The sequence below is a fragment of the Camelus bactrianus genome, chromosome 2 (genome assembly GCF_048773025.1).
Source record: "Camelus bactrianus isolate YW-2024 breed Bactrian camel chromosome 2, ASM4877302v1, whole genome shotgun sequence".
Taxonomy (NCBI): domain Eukaryota; kingdom Metazoa; phylum Chordata; class Mammalia; order Artiodactyla; family Camelidae; genus Camelus; species Camelus bactrianus.
The window spans coordinates 108,573,129-108,589,113 of NC_133540.1; the positions used below are offsets into that span (position 1 = coordinate 108,573,129).

The 15,985-nt window shown below is 39.6% G+C and overlaps 1 protein-coding gene and 1 non-coding gene across 3 annotated transcripts in view; one reads left to right on the forward strand and one right to left on the reverse strand.

Annotated features, from left to right (window-relative positions):
- The first annotated feature begins 6,691 nt into the window (after positions 1–6,691).
- On the forward strand, positions 6,692–6,797 carry LOC123618976 (U6 spliceosomal RNA). Its single transcript, XR_006727473.2, has one exon. It is a non-coding gene; the product is annotated as a U6 spliceosomal RNA (small nuclear RNA).
- Positions 6,798–10,306: 3,509 nt separating this feature from the next.
- The window catches only part of KLF3 (KLF transcription factor 3), a 35,024-nt gene continuing 29,345 nt past the window's right edge, over positions 10,307–15,985 (reverse strand). For both annotated transcript variants that reach the window (XM_074349317.1, XM_010962683.3), the window contains exon 6: positions 10,307–14,270. In XM_074349317.1, the coding sequence (XP_074205418.1) occupies positions 14,089–14,270 (182 nt within the window). In that variant the 3' untranslated portion in view covers positions 10,307–14,088. The remainder of the gene's footprint in view (positions 14,271–15,985) is intronic.

Sequence of the window (15,985 nt, forward strand, 5' to 3'; positions counted from 1 at the left end):
CTTTGTTGAAAGAAATGAATTTTGGTGCAGTCAAATCCATCAAAATTTTGCCATATGGTTTATACATTTTCAGTCTTGTTCAAGAAATCTCCCTAACATGGACCTCACAACAATGGTCTCCTACATTTTCTTCAGTTAGCATTTAGTTTTTTTTTTCTTTTATTCCAGACATCCATTTTTGTGTATAAGTAGAAAAATCCAGCTTACTTTTCTCCAAATAGTGATTCAGTTCCTTCCCATCATTTCCTAAATAGTTTTTCATCTGTTAATGTGTGGTACTAACTTTCTCACATATCAAGAGCCCATGTATACAAGGATGTATGTCTGACTTGCCTGCTCAGTTCCGCTGGTCTATTTGCCTCTTTCTACTCTAGTGTATTACTGAAAGAAAATCATAGATGCCTGGAAACTGAATAAAATACTCACTAAGTAACCTGGGTTAAAAAAATTAAAATTATGCGAACTTTCAGCACATACATGTGTGTGTGCTCAATGGTAAACTCTAATGGGTACCAAAATCAGCCTTTATGATATATTCATAATATATATTCATAATATATGAATAATCTGTATGTATGATGGCTCTGAGAATCCTTCAGCAGCATTAGGTTTGTCCTTCTCTTTAAAGGAGACTTTCCATCATGGAAAATATAAGCCAGCACCAAGAATTGTAAGCACAGATCTCCCAATATTTTGTGTCCATACCTACTGGAACCCAAGGGTGCTTCCATGTTTTCTATGTGTTTAAAAAGAAGATATAATCATCATCCACAGAATCTCCACTCACTCCCCATCCAGCCTGATGGTGCACTGAGCCCAATGCATCTCACCCTGTGGCTCTCTGCCTGGGTGCCAAAATATATGGGACACGATGAAAGCAGACCCTGTATGGAAATGCGTCACTTTAAATACATTTTAAACACAAATGAACAAGGGAGGTTGAAAGTAAATGTGTTATGCAGTTTTCTCAAGAAATTAAAAAAATAGCAGCAGTGAAAATCCAACAAGAAAGAAGGAAATAAATTAATGGAATCAGATTCTAACAAACCTAACACAAAGCACTCCAGAAGATTAATTAACACAGCATACTTGGCTGTTTGAATGATTGGAATGATAGACTTCTGGAAAGATTGGTCAAGAAAAGAAAAGAGAAGACAGAAATATGCAAAAGGTCACTATAGACATGGAGATGAAAGGAACTGTGTGACACTATTAAGACTCACTGTTTTCAAATAAATACGACAACTTAGATAAATCAGATACATTTCTGGAAAAATATGAAAGGCAAAGATTGGAAGAAGAAGAAATAGCAAATTTAAATAGAGTAATGATTATTTAATAATTATTGAAAACCAAGACCTCCACTGTCCAGGATTTGGCCCAGGCAGTTTTCCAGAGGAATTTTACCAAACTTTCAAGAAACTCTATCTTTTATAAGTTGTTCCAGAAAATTGAAAAAGAGGGAAAGTTGCCAGACTCAGTTGAGGGTCCATACAAAGAGATAGGGCCAGATCATATTAAAAAAAAAAATAGAACTCTGACCCCCAACATGCAATAATCAGCCCAGGAAAACTAATCCATTAACTATGCTAGCCAACCTAGGAAGCCAACTTACTGCCTCCAGGTCAGACTTGGGGAAAGTCAGATCACTATCTCTAGCAAACGATCCAGGAAGCCAAACAATAACTCTTGTAACAATCAGCCCCAAATAGCCAGAACTTGATTAACAACCCACAGCTTCCCTAATTTTTGTCCCCATTTCCAATTTAAGACCAGCCCAGAGGAAGCCAAATGTGTACCCCTAACCAATCACACAGAATGCCCTACTTCTAGTTGGCCCCCCTACAGCTTCCCCATGTCAACAGCCTCCAGTCAGGGCACACTTGAAGCTTTTCCTTTTTTCCACTGTAAGCCTTTCCCCCTCTTCTGCCTACCTTTGAGTCTTGGCCCAAAAGTAAGTGATGGTGGCTGACTCTCTTGCTATAGCAAGCTCTGAATAACAGCCTTGCCTGTTCTCATCTGATTGGTCTTCGTTTATTTCCACACAGTTTAGGAAGCAAATGAAACCTTAATCAAGCAATTATAAGCTCATTTCACTTACTGTTGTAGATACAAGATCCTAAATTAAACATCAGCTAACCAAATTTTACATTTTATTAAAACATGCATATTTATATATCCTGTGCACAAGTAGGCTTTACATTAGAAATGCAAGAATGGTTTCACATTAAAGAAATCTATCACTGTGAATTACCGTATTAATGGTCTAAGGGAGAAAACCCATAGAGTATCTAAATAGATGAAGAAAGAACATTTGTTGAAGTTTAACACCTATTTATAATAAAAATACTCAGAAAACCAGAATAAGAAAGGAACCTCTTTGTTTAGATAAAGGTGAGTATACTAAAAATAATGGAAATCATGCTTTATTGGAGAATTTTGGATACATTTCCTTGAAGATAACAATAAGACAAGGATGCCGCTAATACCTACCATGATATTGCAGAATTTAGTCAACATGGTAAGACAGGAGAAAAGCTTATGAAATATAAGGATTGAAGGGGGAAATTAAATAGTTATTACTGCAGTTATTATAATTATCCTTATTTAAAAAACAACTCAGTAGTATTACCAGGAAAGGAATAGAACTAATAGGATAGTTCAGCTTGTTTGCCAGATACAAGATCATTTTTTAAAACCAATAGCGTCCCTCTATAACAGCAACTAGGATGTATAACAGAAATAGAGAGATGAGCAGGCCCACTCCAAACATTTGTGGCACCTGGGACAAGAATACAAATGAAGTCCTCATCATATATTTAATATCTAAAATTAAAAGTCAGTGCTGTGCACCAGAAATTGATACAACATTGTAAACTGACTATATTTCAATAAAAAAAGAAATCAAAGCCACTTAAATTAAGCTATAAAGTAGGGGTACACTTAATGACGTCTATTCGCGAGCTCACCACTTGCTTGTCTCACCACATCACCCTCTGAGAGAGGAGACAGTGTTTCTTTCTGCCACCAGGCCACTAGCACATGTCTGGGTCAGGCTTCCTGGAAATACATTCAGAGACAGAGATTTGCATGCACATGGTGTAATGCGGAACAACACCTGTAAAACAGAGTGAGACTTACACGAGGGTGCGGGGAACAGGATTGGACCGAGGGAGATGAGAAGCTTCATTTAATTTTTGGAAAACCTAATGGAACATATTAAATGCTTTCATAGAAATGAAACCATTTACAAGTCTAGTATTTCATGTGTATCTAGTTGCTAATGTAAAAATTCAGTATCATACTTCATGCAGGTTATGTCTAACCCTGTTTTTATTGTGTGCTTTTTTTTTTTTTTTTTTTGCCCTTTCATTTTCAGCAGTTTGATTATGATGTGTCTGGGTGGAGATTTCTTTGGGTTTATCATTTAGGGGATTCAATCAGCTACTTGAATTTGTAGGGTTTTTTGGGGGAAGGGGGTTGTTTGCCTTTCGACAGATTAGGGGAGTTTTTAGACATTAGTTCTTCAAATATTTTTTTAGCCCTATACTTTCTTCTCTTTGGGGACCCCAATGACGCTAACGTTAGCTCTTTTGTTATTCTCCCACAGGTCCCCAAGGCTGTGTTCGTTTCTTTCAATCCATTTTCTCTCTGTTGTTCAGACTGGATAATCTGTATTGATCTGTCTCAGAGTTTACGCTTTCCTCTGTGATCTGTTATTGTGCTCATTAGGGAATAGTTTTATTTTGGATATTGTGCTTTTCATTTCTAAATTGCTATTTGTTTTTTTTTTAATATCTTTTATTCCTTTGCTGAGATTTTCTAGTTTTTCATTTGTTTCCAGAATGTTCATAATTGCTTTTAAGATAATTTTTATAATACTTCCTTTAAAATTTTTGTCAGACAATTCCAACAGTTCTATCCTTAGGTGTTAGTATCCTTTGATTCCTTTTCTCATGCAAGATGAGATTGTTCTAGTTCTTGCCATTTGGATTGTGTCTTAGAAATTCTGTGCATTATGTTAAGAGACTCTGGTTCCTCTTTAAATGTACTATTTTAGCAAGCAGTCAACCCATTTAGATTTAGAACACACATCCTGGCCCACTTTTGTGGGCTGTGGTTTGAATGTTAATTTAACTTTTGAACTTTTGCAGTACCATTCTGGTCTGCCCCACCATGTACTACTGAGAGGCCAGTCTGAAACCTGGGCGGTATTCCACACTGTGGTTCCGTTCTCAAAAGCTTTTGATGTGTTGATTCTGGTCAGTTTAATGCTTGAGCCACTCAGAGATGAACCTGGGACTTCATACCTAGATTTTAAATGTCTCTTTCTTCTTTTCCATCTTCTCCATATTCCTTTCCCAACTCTCGCTGGAAGCAGAAGGGGACGCTGCCTCTTTGCTGCTGAGTGCAGGGTGGGCATTGTCCACAGGGCTCCACCCCACAGTCTCTCACCACCATGCTTGGTGGCAGGAGGAGAAGCCTGATTCTGTACGTTTATTTAGTGTGGAGCAGGATACTCGACAGGGCTCCTCCCCACAGCGGAAAGGGAAGGGGAGCCACTTCTTTGCTTGACATTCACTTAGTGCAGAGTGGGGATGGTGACTGGGTTCCGTCCCAGAGACTCTGCAGCATGGTGGGCAATGGCCAATGGGGGATATTCCAGCTTTTATGGCATTTGCCTGGACCAGGACAGCTGTAGTTAAAAATGTTCCACCTACTTCTTGTCCGTTGTTGAGAGAGAACAGGTTTTTCTTGGTTTGCTGTTTTTGTTATTGGTTGTTTCTTTGTACCTAGTAGTAGTTCCAGGTTGTGGGCTGCTACACCCCCAGACCAGGATACATGGCAGGAAATCAAACAAACAAACAAAACACTACCCCAAGGAACTTATTTCTGGGTTGTCCCTCAAGTCCTGAGCTCTCCAGCCAGTCTACCATCTCCTCTCCACCTTTTAGAGTCTACTTACAGTTGCTTTTATGTTTTACTCTAGAGTTCTCAGTTGTAATTAGCAGGAGAAATAGAGTGGAATGGGCTTATTCATAGCTTGAGTGCAACCAGAGGCCCTTTTCTTAGGGCTTTGATTAATCTCATTGTGTCTGTAAATGTACTTATTTTATCGTTTTTTTCTGATAATTCCACCATACGACTTCCTCGAGTGTGTCATTTGCAGTGACTGCTGACTCTTGTTTGCAGTGTTTGTTAGTTGGGCATGTGAACTTAAATCAAAGTAGGGCTTTCTCTGTGTCATAGACTAAGGGTATGTTCTTCTAGAAGCATTTTGCATTTTGTTGATGTTCAGGGATTTATGTAGAAGGTCTTGGTTTCAGCTACTACAATCAAATTCTTGTGATATTGGTAAAAAGATGATGCATAGATTAATGAAACACAAAGTCCAGAAACTGACCCATGCATATATGGTTAGCTGACTTTTTTGACAGAGACGCAAAGGCAAATTAATGGAGGAAAAAAATCTCCATTAATCTTTTAAAACATGATGCTGGAACAACTGGACATGTATATTAAAAAAGTGACCTTGACTCATACATCATATACAAAAATTAACCCCAAATGGGTCACAGACCTGAATGTAAAACATAAAACTATAAAACCTCTAGAAGAAAAAATAAGGGAAAAAAATCCTTGTGACCTTGAGTTAGGCAAAGATTTCTTAGAATGCAAAAAGTATGATCCATAAAAGAAAAAAATTGATAAATTAAATTTCATCAAAATTAAACACATCAGCTATTCAAAAGATACTGTTAAAGAGAATGAAAAGACAAGCCACAGACTGGGAGAAAATATTAGCAAAACAGGACTTACACCCAGAATATAGAGTGACTTCTCAAACTCAATAATAAGAAATCAAATAACCCAATAAAAAGTGGGCAAAATACATGAACAGAAAGTCTTACTCCACCAAAGAAGACATGTGGATAGCAAATAAGCCCATGAAATAGGTTCATCATAAATTATGAGAGAAATACAGATTAAAAGCACAATGAGATACTGTTCAACCTATTAGGATGGATAAAACAAAACAAGACACTTGACAGTACCAAGGACTGACGAGGTTGTGGATTGCCTTGGAACTCTCATACATTGCTGGTGGAAATACAAAACTGGGACAGTGACTCTGGAAAACAGCTTGGCAGTTTGTTGGAGGACTAAACATTTACTGACCACGCAATCTAGCAATCTTACTCTTAAGCATTTGTCCAAGAGAAATGAAAACTGATGCTCACACAAAAACCCGTAGGTGAATATTTGTAGCAACTTTATTCACAACTGCCTCAAATGCGAAACAATCCAAATACCCTTCACCCAATGAATGTATAAACACAATGTGGTACAATCATATTAAATAATTAAGAGGAATAAACTACTGATACATGTAATGACATGAATGAATCTCAAATACAGGATGCCAAGTGATAGAAGCCAGACTCAAAAAGCTACATTCTTTCTGAAAAAGGCAAAAGTATAGGGAAACAAGTTAGGCCTGGAGGAGGGGGTTGACTGCAGAGGGGCCTGAGAGAGTATTCGGGAGGATGGATTTGTTCTATGTCTTGACTGTAGTGACCACATAACTGTACATGCCTGTCAAAACTCATTGGAATGTACACTAAAAATAATATTTTTTCTTTATGTAAATTATATGTCAATGTACCTAATACTTAAAAAAAGATATTAAGTGCTGGCTTCAGCAGCACATATACTAAAATTGGAACATACAGAGAAGATTAGCATGACCCCTGTGCAGGGATGACATGCAAATTCATGAAGTGCTCCATACTAAAAAAAATGTTAAGTCTCATTTACGGAAATCAGCAACATTTCCTTCTCCTTCACCCCTTAGAAAGTTCTAGCTGTGCAATCATTGAAGAATTAGTAGTATTTTTCTAGTTAAGGGATGGATGGGGCCTGGGATGGTAGGGGAGGGCATCCCAGAGGATGGCTTTGTATGAGCAAAGGCAGGCACATGTGAGTCTCATTTTGAGAGGAGGCACTAAAGTGGCCCGGAGGCACCCAGACTGGAAACCCATGTAATAGTTAAGAGAGCAGGCCCTGGCATTAGACAGCTTGAATTTGAACTTGGCTCTTCCACTGCCTATCTTTGTGACCTTGGGTAAGTTACTTAACCCGACTGTGCTCAATTTCAATCTGTACAAAGAGAATGACAATAATTACATATTTTACAGTTTTGAGAGCTAAACTAATTAAGACTCACAAAGTGCTTTGAATAGTGCTGAGCATACAGTAAGTGCTCAATTAATGTTAGTTGTTATTACCCATTTGCTCCTTCAACATACCTTCCCTTAGTATCACTTTGTGCCTGGCCCTGGACCTTGGACATCTGGAATAGAATCATCTTTGGATGATCTGAGATCTAGTGAGGGAAGGAGACAGATGGGTAAACTGAAAATGCAGAGTGGTAAGTGCTAATAATTGAGGGAAACAGAAGGGTTATGGGGACACAGAAAAAATTAGGGAGAGAATATCTCTATTGAGAGGGTGAGTGGAGTTTCCCCAAGGAAATCCCAAAGAAGCGGTTACATTTGAGTGGGATTTTGAAAGATGAGGATGAGTTGGCCGAGTATCTCCCAGAATAGCTTGTGCAACTATCAGAGTCACAGAGTCTGAAGAGTGTTTGAAGGTTCTTGGGGAAAAAGATAAAGAGAAAAATTTTACGATAATAGATTGAGGCTTTAAAGGGAATAGGGCTGAATTAAGAAGAACCATTTCAGGTGCAATGATGGCCACGGAAGGATTTTAAACAGGTGGATAATAACATGATCAGATCTTTGTTTTAGAAGGATGGTCCTTGTGGCTGACGTGGAGGAGGATGATTGAAGTCAGAGAGTGAGGGGACTTCTGGGATAGTCTAGGAGGCCTGAACTGGAGCAGTGGAATTGTAATGGACATGAGAGGACAAATTCAGGAGAAGTTTCAGAGGTGACCGTTGGATGTGAAGGGGTGAGAAAGGTGCTAGCATCCAAGCTAAGACAAGAACTCAGATTCACCTGTTCTTTCAACCACTATCTAATGTGTGGTTCTGAGGACACAAAGGTGAACAAGTCCCACCCCAACCCACAGGGTTCTCATTCTGATGGAGAAGAGAGTCGTGAACAAATAATTAGAGTGTAATGAGTGAACTCAAGGAGGCAGGGGCAAGTGTGTAGATCAAGAAGTGGGGCCTGAGGATGCTGGGTTGAACATGTGCTGGGGTTTCAGTTTCACTGAGGGATTGCAGGAGCATAGCTGTGAAGGTGTGAGACTGACCGGGAAGCAGTTGGACTTTGCAGCAGGAGATGAAATCTGGAGCAGATCCATAAGCCTTGAAGGTCTTCAAAGGCCTCCTCTCCCAGACAGAGTTCTGTAGAAGCCAAGTCCTTGGGCTGATGAAGTTCTCCAGTGTGATGGTTAATTTTGTCAACTTGACTGGGTGACAGAGTGCCTAGAGTTAACATTATTTCTGGTTGTGCCTGTGAGGGTGTTTCTGGATGAGATTAGCATTTGGATCTGTGCAGTCAGTAAAGTACATGGCCTCCCCAATGTGGGTGGGCATCACCCAGTTCATTGAGGGCCTGCACTGAACACAGAGGTGTAGGAAGGAAGAATTTGCCCCTTTTGCTTCCTGTCTTCATAAGCTGGGACACTGGTCTTCTCCTGCCCTTGGACTTCACACCACTGGTTCCCCTTGGTTCTCAGGCTTTTGGACTAGCCTGATAGTCCACATCACTGGTTTTCCTGGGTCTCCAGCTTGTAAATAGCAGATCATGGGACTTCTCAGCCTCCATCATCATAATCCGTAATCCCATACAAAAAATCTCTTTATATACATACAAATGTATCCTATTGGTTCCATTTCTCTGGAGAACCCTGACTGATACACTGAGTCTTGAGAAGGAGGAAACATTGAGTGTGCTCAGTGTAAAAGAGATCCGGTCTAGGAAACTGCAGGTGCAGTTTCTGGCTTCTAGCCTTAGCACGGACTACTCAGGATGCCCGCAGGGAATGCAAAACCAGGGACAGAAAGAGCAGAAACACTCAAAGCAATAAAGATGTCTAGATTTGTTGAGAACTGTCCCCCACCAAAGTAATACATTTGAGAAGAATTCGAAAACAGAGCCTTTCCTTTAAGGCTCACCAGACTTGATATCCTGCCCCCAGCAAGGCTCCTAGTCCCTTCTTCGATCGACAGCATTTAAAATATAGGGCAATGATTGCGTATTTTGTGCATGTGTGTGCTGAACATCCCTCCTTTCTTCAACCATCCCTCAAAGAAGTTTGTTTCTTGTAAAATCTCTATTTGTCACCATTGTGATCCCTCACCCAGGGAGCATCCAACTTTCACGAAGTATTTCCTTAGAAGGCTGGCTCTCATTGTGAACTCAGCAGGTGCCATCTCACCCATATATGAAGTGTGGTGGGGGGATTCCAGCCAATCATCTGGACTCGTCCAAGATGATATATTCCATTAGGATGTTAACAGTCGTGTGTAACATTGAGCTTGCAGTCAACTATCATAGTATAGAAGCAGAGAAGTTAACAGGAGAAAGCTAATGGAGAGAGTACTCTGAAAGCTGAATTCAGCCTCCTCCTCAGCCTACTTCCCCTTAACCTGTGAAGGTGAGTCATGGGACAAGTGCCAGCCAGACATCACTTCATGTTATGCAAAGATGAAGTCTGGCTGGAGGAAGCTGCTGAGACCTAAAAAGCCAGTGTCTCAGCCTCGGTTACATCTAGGGGGAGGGCGGGGGGACATTTGGCCTTTAACAAGAACTCTAAATGCCCACCAGAAACTACTTGTTCCTATGATGCTAAGGATACCGCAGCATCCATGGAGATGGCTGACTGACGGCTTGAAAATGTTTATCCGGAATTACTCTTTAATGGTTACTATCCTATTCCTGATTCCCTACTGCTCAAGCTGTGATTCCTGATCTTTCATTCGAAAATTCAAAATATTACATACAAGGCACTGAAAATACCTTTTGGAAGGAGATAGGGTCATAAACAAAGTATTTCAAGAATGCACTAGTGAGTTTGCAGGTTTATGCTGGGTTGTCTACAAGTTTATGGTTTGTACTTAGAAGACTTCCCGTTATCAGAAAACCAGAGACATAGCTTTAGCGAAGACTGAACTCATACAGTGCATCTTCCAATTAGATTTGTTTTTCTTTCCCTTCACTAGTGACTGCCTATCCAAGGGTGATTTACGTTGAAATGTCTATAGAGGGCCTCTTACATGTTACATTGCTAAGTTTTGTTCCAAGTGATCACTGCATACATAGTACTCACATGATCACATTTAATATTCTGATGGTTTTATTAACAAGTATATAATACATATATTGCATACTGTATATAGTATATGAGGACTGTACAGTACAAATTTATGTTCACAGTTTGACATGACAAAATGTCATTACTGAATTCCCATTGGACTACAGAGTAGAAACAGAGAAGGTACATTAAACATTCACATCTTTAGTAAGAAAGATTACCAAAATGTTTCAGTATTTGCAAGTATACTAATGCATGCTAAAAACCTTTACCCATTCAGTCTTATTAGCTTATAAAATATATTACACTTTATTAAAAATTTCTGCATAGTTTATACAAGTATTAAAGTACTGTAAATGTAATAATCCTGCTACACTTGCAGGTATGGTTTAAGAGATGCTAAGCAGAAAGATTATTTTGACCCTCTAACACTAAATACATAACAGCAAAAAAAAGAAAAAAAAGTGCTAGTATTTGTAAAACATAATATTGTTGTAGCCCTCGTTTAATGCATGTAAAATGGCTTTGTAAATGTATTAAGTGAATTTGCAATCATTTAGAAATTGTTAACCTTGACCAAGAAGAGACTAAAGACAACTGTGAGCAACTTCATGTGTGACAGCAATTCCTTCAAGATGACAGTGTATTTTCAAACCAATCAAAATATTTTAAAACTTAGATCTGAGATTGTCTTTGAAACAATCTAATCAGGAATGATGTCCAGATAGACAGTTATCAGCAATAGTTTTTCAAATTCCACATTAGTGCAACACTGATAGTGCAGATGGGTGTTTAATAAAATATACACATACGTATATAGTTCCCCTGTAAATCTGTCCCAAGGCTCTTGAAACTTCTGGTATTTAGCATTTCCTTAGTTGAACATAGCTATGCTGCTAACACGTTCTCCAAGCCAGGCGATGTAGAATGTTAATGCCCATTTATGATGTAGATTCGCATTTTAGAACTCTAGAATATAATGAATGCAGATTTTCATTTTTCTGACTTCTTCCCCATGATGACACTTGGATAATAATCAAAGAATTCTATAACAAACAGAATTTACAACACTAACTTCGTGTTACAAATCATTCTCATCAATTTAAAATATTGCAATTAAAATCACCATTGATAGTTAACATGGCTTATTATCAAAACCACACGTTCAAGGGCACCTTATCTTGTATTGGAGGTCTTCCACCATAATAGCTAAAAATTACTAAGAGACTAAATTTCTCAACTATCATAGTAAAATACAAATATATATAAAAAAAGGAAAATTTGTTACAAGCCAATTGGTAACTAAAGTATACAGACCAGCATGGGAACAGAGAATAGCTTCCCTGGTTGCTTTTTTCAGGGTTAAAATGAAATCTTTGTTAACAAACTGTTAGTATCACCTGAGCAAGCTGAATAGTAATGTAATAGTCCTGGCAGGGTCTTGCTTGCTTTTTAGAAAAAAATTTAAATATGCCATAGCAAACACATCAAATTCCATGAGAACCCACGAAGATTTCTATTAGCTGGACTTAGACTCAAAGCTCATTAGTCAAATATCAACTTGACCCTTTCTTGCCACTTTTCCCCACCTTCTAGGTGGGTCAGAACATACATAAACTGGTTACTTCCATTAAAACAAAGAAGCTCTTCTTACTCCAACGTAATTCTTCGGTGCGTTGTGGAAGGACCATTTCAAGCAATAAACACTTTGGCATGAAGGTGGCTAACATTTACAATACAGACAACACCTACGTGCCCAAGAGCCATTTTTTAAATCCCTCAATTCATGTCATAGTTGCAAAAAAAAAAAAAAAAAAAAAAAAAAGCGCCTAATAAGGATGTTTTAATATTCTAAACAAATCTTGCAGTGCTTAAGATAGAAAAAAAAATAAAGAAAATAAAAACCAAGTGCCAAGATGACAAATTACTTTGCATTTCTCAACTACATCTCCTCTCAGTTGGTTCCGAGGGGCTGATAAGCGGGGTCTCTGAGGTGTGCAGTCCCTACAACTACCTTTTATTAACACAGCGCCATCAAAGTAAGCTCCCCACGTGGTTTGCAGGCCTCCAGAGTCACTCACGCACCGATGTCTCAGAAACCAGTGACTGTATTCCTCCCAGGTAGGGTTGTGTTGGATCCTGAGTTGTGGCTGGGATCAGTCTTCAGGATTCCATTCTTCTCTCTGCTCCTCCATCCTTTGTCGAGGGATGAAGGTGCGTCTGCTTATACGCACTCACATTTAGACCACTGCCGCCCAATTTCTTCAAATTTAGGACCAATGGCATTTCTACGCATGAATTCTTTTTATTGGCATTGATACTCTGGTGCTCAAAAGCCTGCTTTTGAAAAACTTCCCTCAAATAATGGTGCTATTCATCTTCCACATAAACACGAGTCATTTTCGGTTTGTTCCTCTGACAGGATCCCAGATAATGAAAGGAGATTGCCGGCTCCAACAGGAAACGTTTGGGAATTTCTGAGCTACATATATGAATCCCTGAACTGTGGTTTTCTAGATTTTTCAGAAATCTGTCCCTCAAAGAAAGCTATGTGTGCTTCACAACTATATATTTACAAATAGTGTCACTCAGGTCTTAAATGGAAGGAAACTAATAAAGCATTAGCAGGTATGTGTCATGAACAGAGATGACAGGCAGTCTGGCACCGGACAGCTCACATGAAGAGTTACCGTAGGAGAGCTCTATGATAATTTGATATGGGAATACAATGGCCACTCAACGTTTCCCTGTTTGCAAAAGTGGTGTTAAGCAGGTTGGGGAAGAGGTCACTCATACCCTTACTCAAAAGATTTTTTTTTTTTACCATTATTGGGCAAATACTTTTGTGGTGTCCCTACGATCAATGCTTGGCGATCCACATTAAGGACATCGTAAGAATGGAGACGGGTGCGTGGATAACCCCATCAGCACCTGGCTTTGCAGTGGGGTCCCGCACAGCTAAATCTGCATGGAGATCAAAGCTCTAGGAGCGTGCTGCCCAGCTAACCAAATGATGAATTCTCACTGAAAAGCCTTAGCCCAGCAGGAGAGGCTGGCTTCCCCCTTCACCCGCCCTGCTCAGCCCCTGTGCTCCGACTCCATGTTATGCAAGTACAGCATTCATCCCCTCCACGGAGGACATCGCTCACCTAAATCAGCAGCTCTGGCTCACCTCCCAGTGGCGGCAAAGACCTCCTTAGTAGCTGGAGGCACAAAGGAGGGTAAAGGATGTAAATTTAGATGAAGTGCTAAATCCAAGTTGACAAGTTGGATTTGTGCAGGACAATGGAAGAGCTGACTGCACTAGTCTGACATCCTGCTGCTTGGCTGTGGAAGGCTCCACCTTTCTTTTCACCGTGGAGCTGAAGGCCATCGCAGGGCTCAGAGGTCTGGATGTCTCTGGCAAGGACTAGCAGGCTGGATACTGTATTTCTAATACATTTACTTTGACGTTCTTTTGAGGAATACATGGAGAAACCGACAATTGGTTGTTACTTTACATGTTCCCTTGTTCTCATAACATTAAACGTATCTCTAAGAAGGGTTTGCTTAGCATCCCCAGAAAAGGAAAAAAAAAAAAAGTGTTCACATTCTTTAGGTCTGACCCGTGGTAAGGAGAGGGAGGATTAGAGAATATTTACTACTGACCATATGGAAGTTTGAATGATAGAAATTCAGAGATTCAGACCAGCTGAATCCAAATTAAAATGTACATGTAAAAAATGAATTAGATAATGGAAGAGAGGGCAGAGAGAGAGCTGGGTGAGTGGGGAGCCACGCGGAGGCGGGAGACGGACGCATTCACACGAGCATGTGGCGCTTCCTGTGCAGGGCCAGGTGGTCAGAGCGGGAGAAGCTGCGGTCACAGTCTGGACACTGGAAAGGTTTGATTCCAGTGTGTTTTCGGAAATGTCTTGTGAGTTCATCAGACCGAGCAAACTTCCATGTGCATCCTTCCCATGTACATTTGTAGGGTTTTTCTCCTGCAGAAAGAGGAGGAAAAGTGTTTATTTTTTTTTGAAAGCAATAGGATATTAATAACCAAAGACAGTAAATATTTTTGAGCTATAGCTCTTGACAAATGTTATTTCCAAAATATGTTCATACGTTTGTCCCTTATAAACCAGTGCCTTATAAACCACTACGGGACAAACAAAAATTCATTAATTGTCTTAATATTTAATGAGCTCTCTGTCTCCAAAGAGGGGTGGGTGTATATTTTAAGAGTTCTTAAAGCATATTTATGGCACTGAAACCCATTCTGAGGGGCTACCAAATAATTTCAGGTTTGCCCTCAATAGTGGGGATGAATAACTTAGCACCTGGTGATCTGTATTTATTGCTCTCCAAGCCATAAACCTACTTAGTTGCTTAGTTTTATGCCGTGCTCTCCATTCAATGAGAAGTCCAATTGGGAAGTTTGAGAGATTTTCTTATTCTTTTCAACAGTTTTCTAAAAACTTGAAGTCTCTGAAATACGTCAGGGATTTCAACATTTTATTTTTTGTTCAGTCAATGATGACAATGCCTAAGTATAAAGCTTTAATTCGGATGCACAGAAAATACAGTAATTCCTCTCCATACTGTGACAAGTCAGGTTTCTATAACCCCCTCCTGTGGGATACTGATCATATCAGGTGCGGAACAGGAGACCCTTGTGGGGAAATCGCTGGGACAGCCAGCATGAAGTTCCTTACAAATAAAAGGGCTGTAAATGAAAGCCCTACATATTTAAATTAATAATAACAGGTAGTGGGCATCACAGATTCATTCCCATTTACTATTCCTTGTTTTCTAGAAACCCTAAAGGATGCCATTCCTTGGCATTTCAATGAGATATTTCAGAATTTAAATGATCTACTTTGCTGCACAGAGTATAAAAGCTAAGGGTTATTCTTCCTACATCTCTGAATTGTTGTCCAAATAGCCGATGCCTTTCTAGTCTTAGGCTGGACTGTGGTAACAACTTCCACCTCTCAGGTCCCATTCATGCCCTGGGGACGCTTTCATGATTCTATTTGGCACTGCTGCCTGGCTGCTCCTCCAAACACCACCAGCAGCTCTCTGCTTTATAACCCATCAGGAAGCCAAAGAACAGCTGTACTTGGGCTGAACTCCCTCGGCGTCCTCTGCCCCCTCCCCAGGAGGCACTGGAAAGTCTTTACTTCTGCTCTGCCAGACACTTTCTTCCCCTTTTCTCCTCTAAATCCCAGACTCTTCTCTATGTAAGAATGACTCACAAGATGCCAGAAATTCTCCACTGAGTTAAGGAAAATGTACAGAAGCGGAAATTGCTGTTACACTAGAAATTCACATCCAAGAGTGTGAGGTTAGGTCAGATGAGTCCTACCACAAACATTAAGCACCAACACTGACTGCAATTAACCAGGTTGTTGAAAACATTTCTGCACGAATTCCTTAAGATGTTTTGCTACAAAATGTTCACGAGCTCACAGAACAATTTTATGTTTTCTTCACCCATTTAAAAATGTTTATAAGGTCTGGTGGCACAGCTCGCTCTACATTCAACACTGGGCAGGTTGAAAAATACCCTAAAACAAATATGGCAGGCAATCACATAAAAGTTCCCTTAGTCTTAGAAGAGGATAATTATCCCAATTTCTTCACTTTTCTTTCTTTCAGTGACTGTTTTCCATTTGAATTCCATTTCTATAAACTGTTCTGCATAAAGAACTGT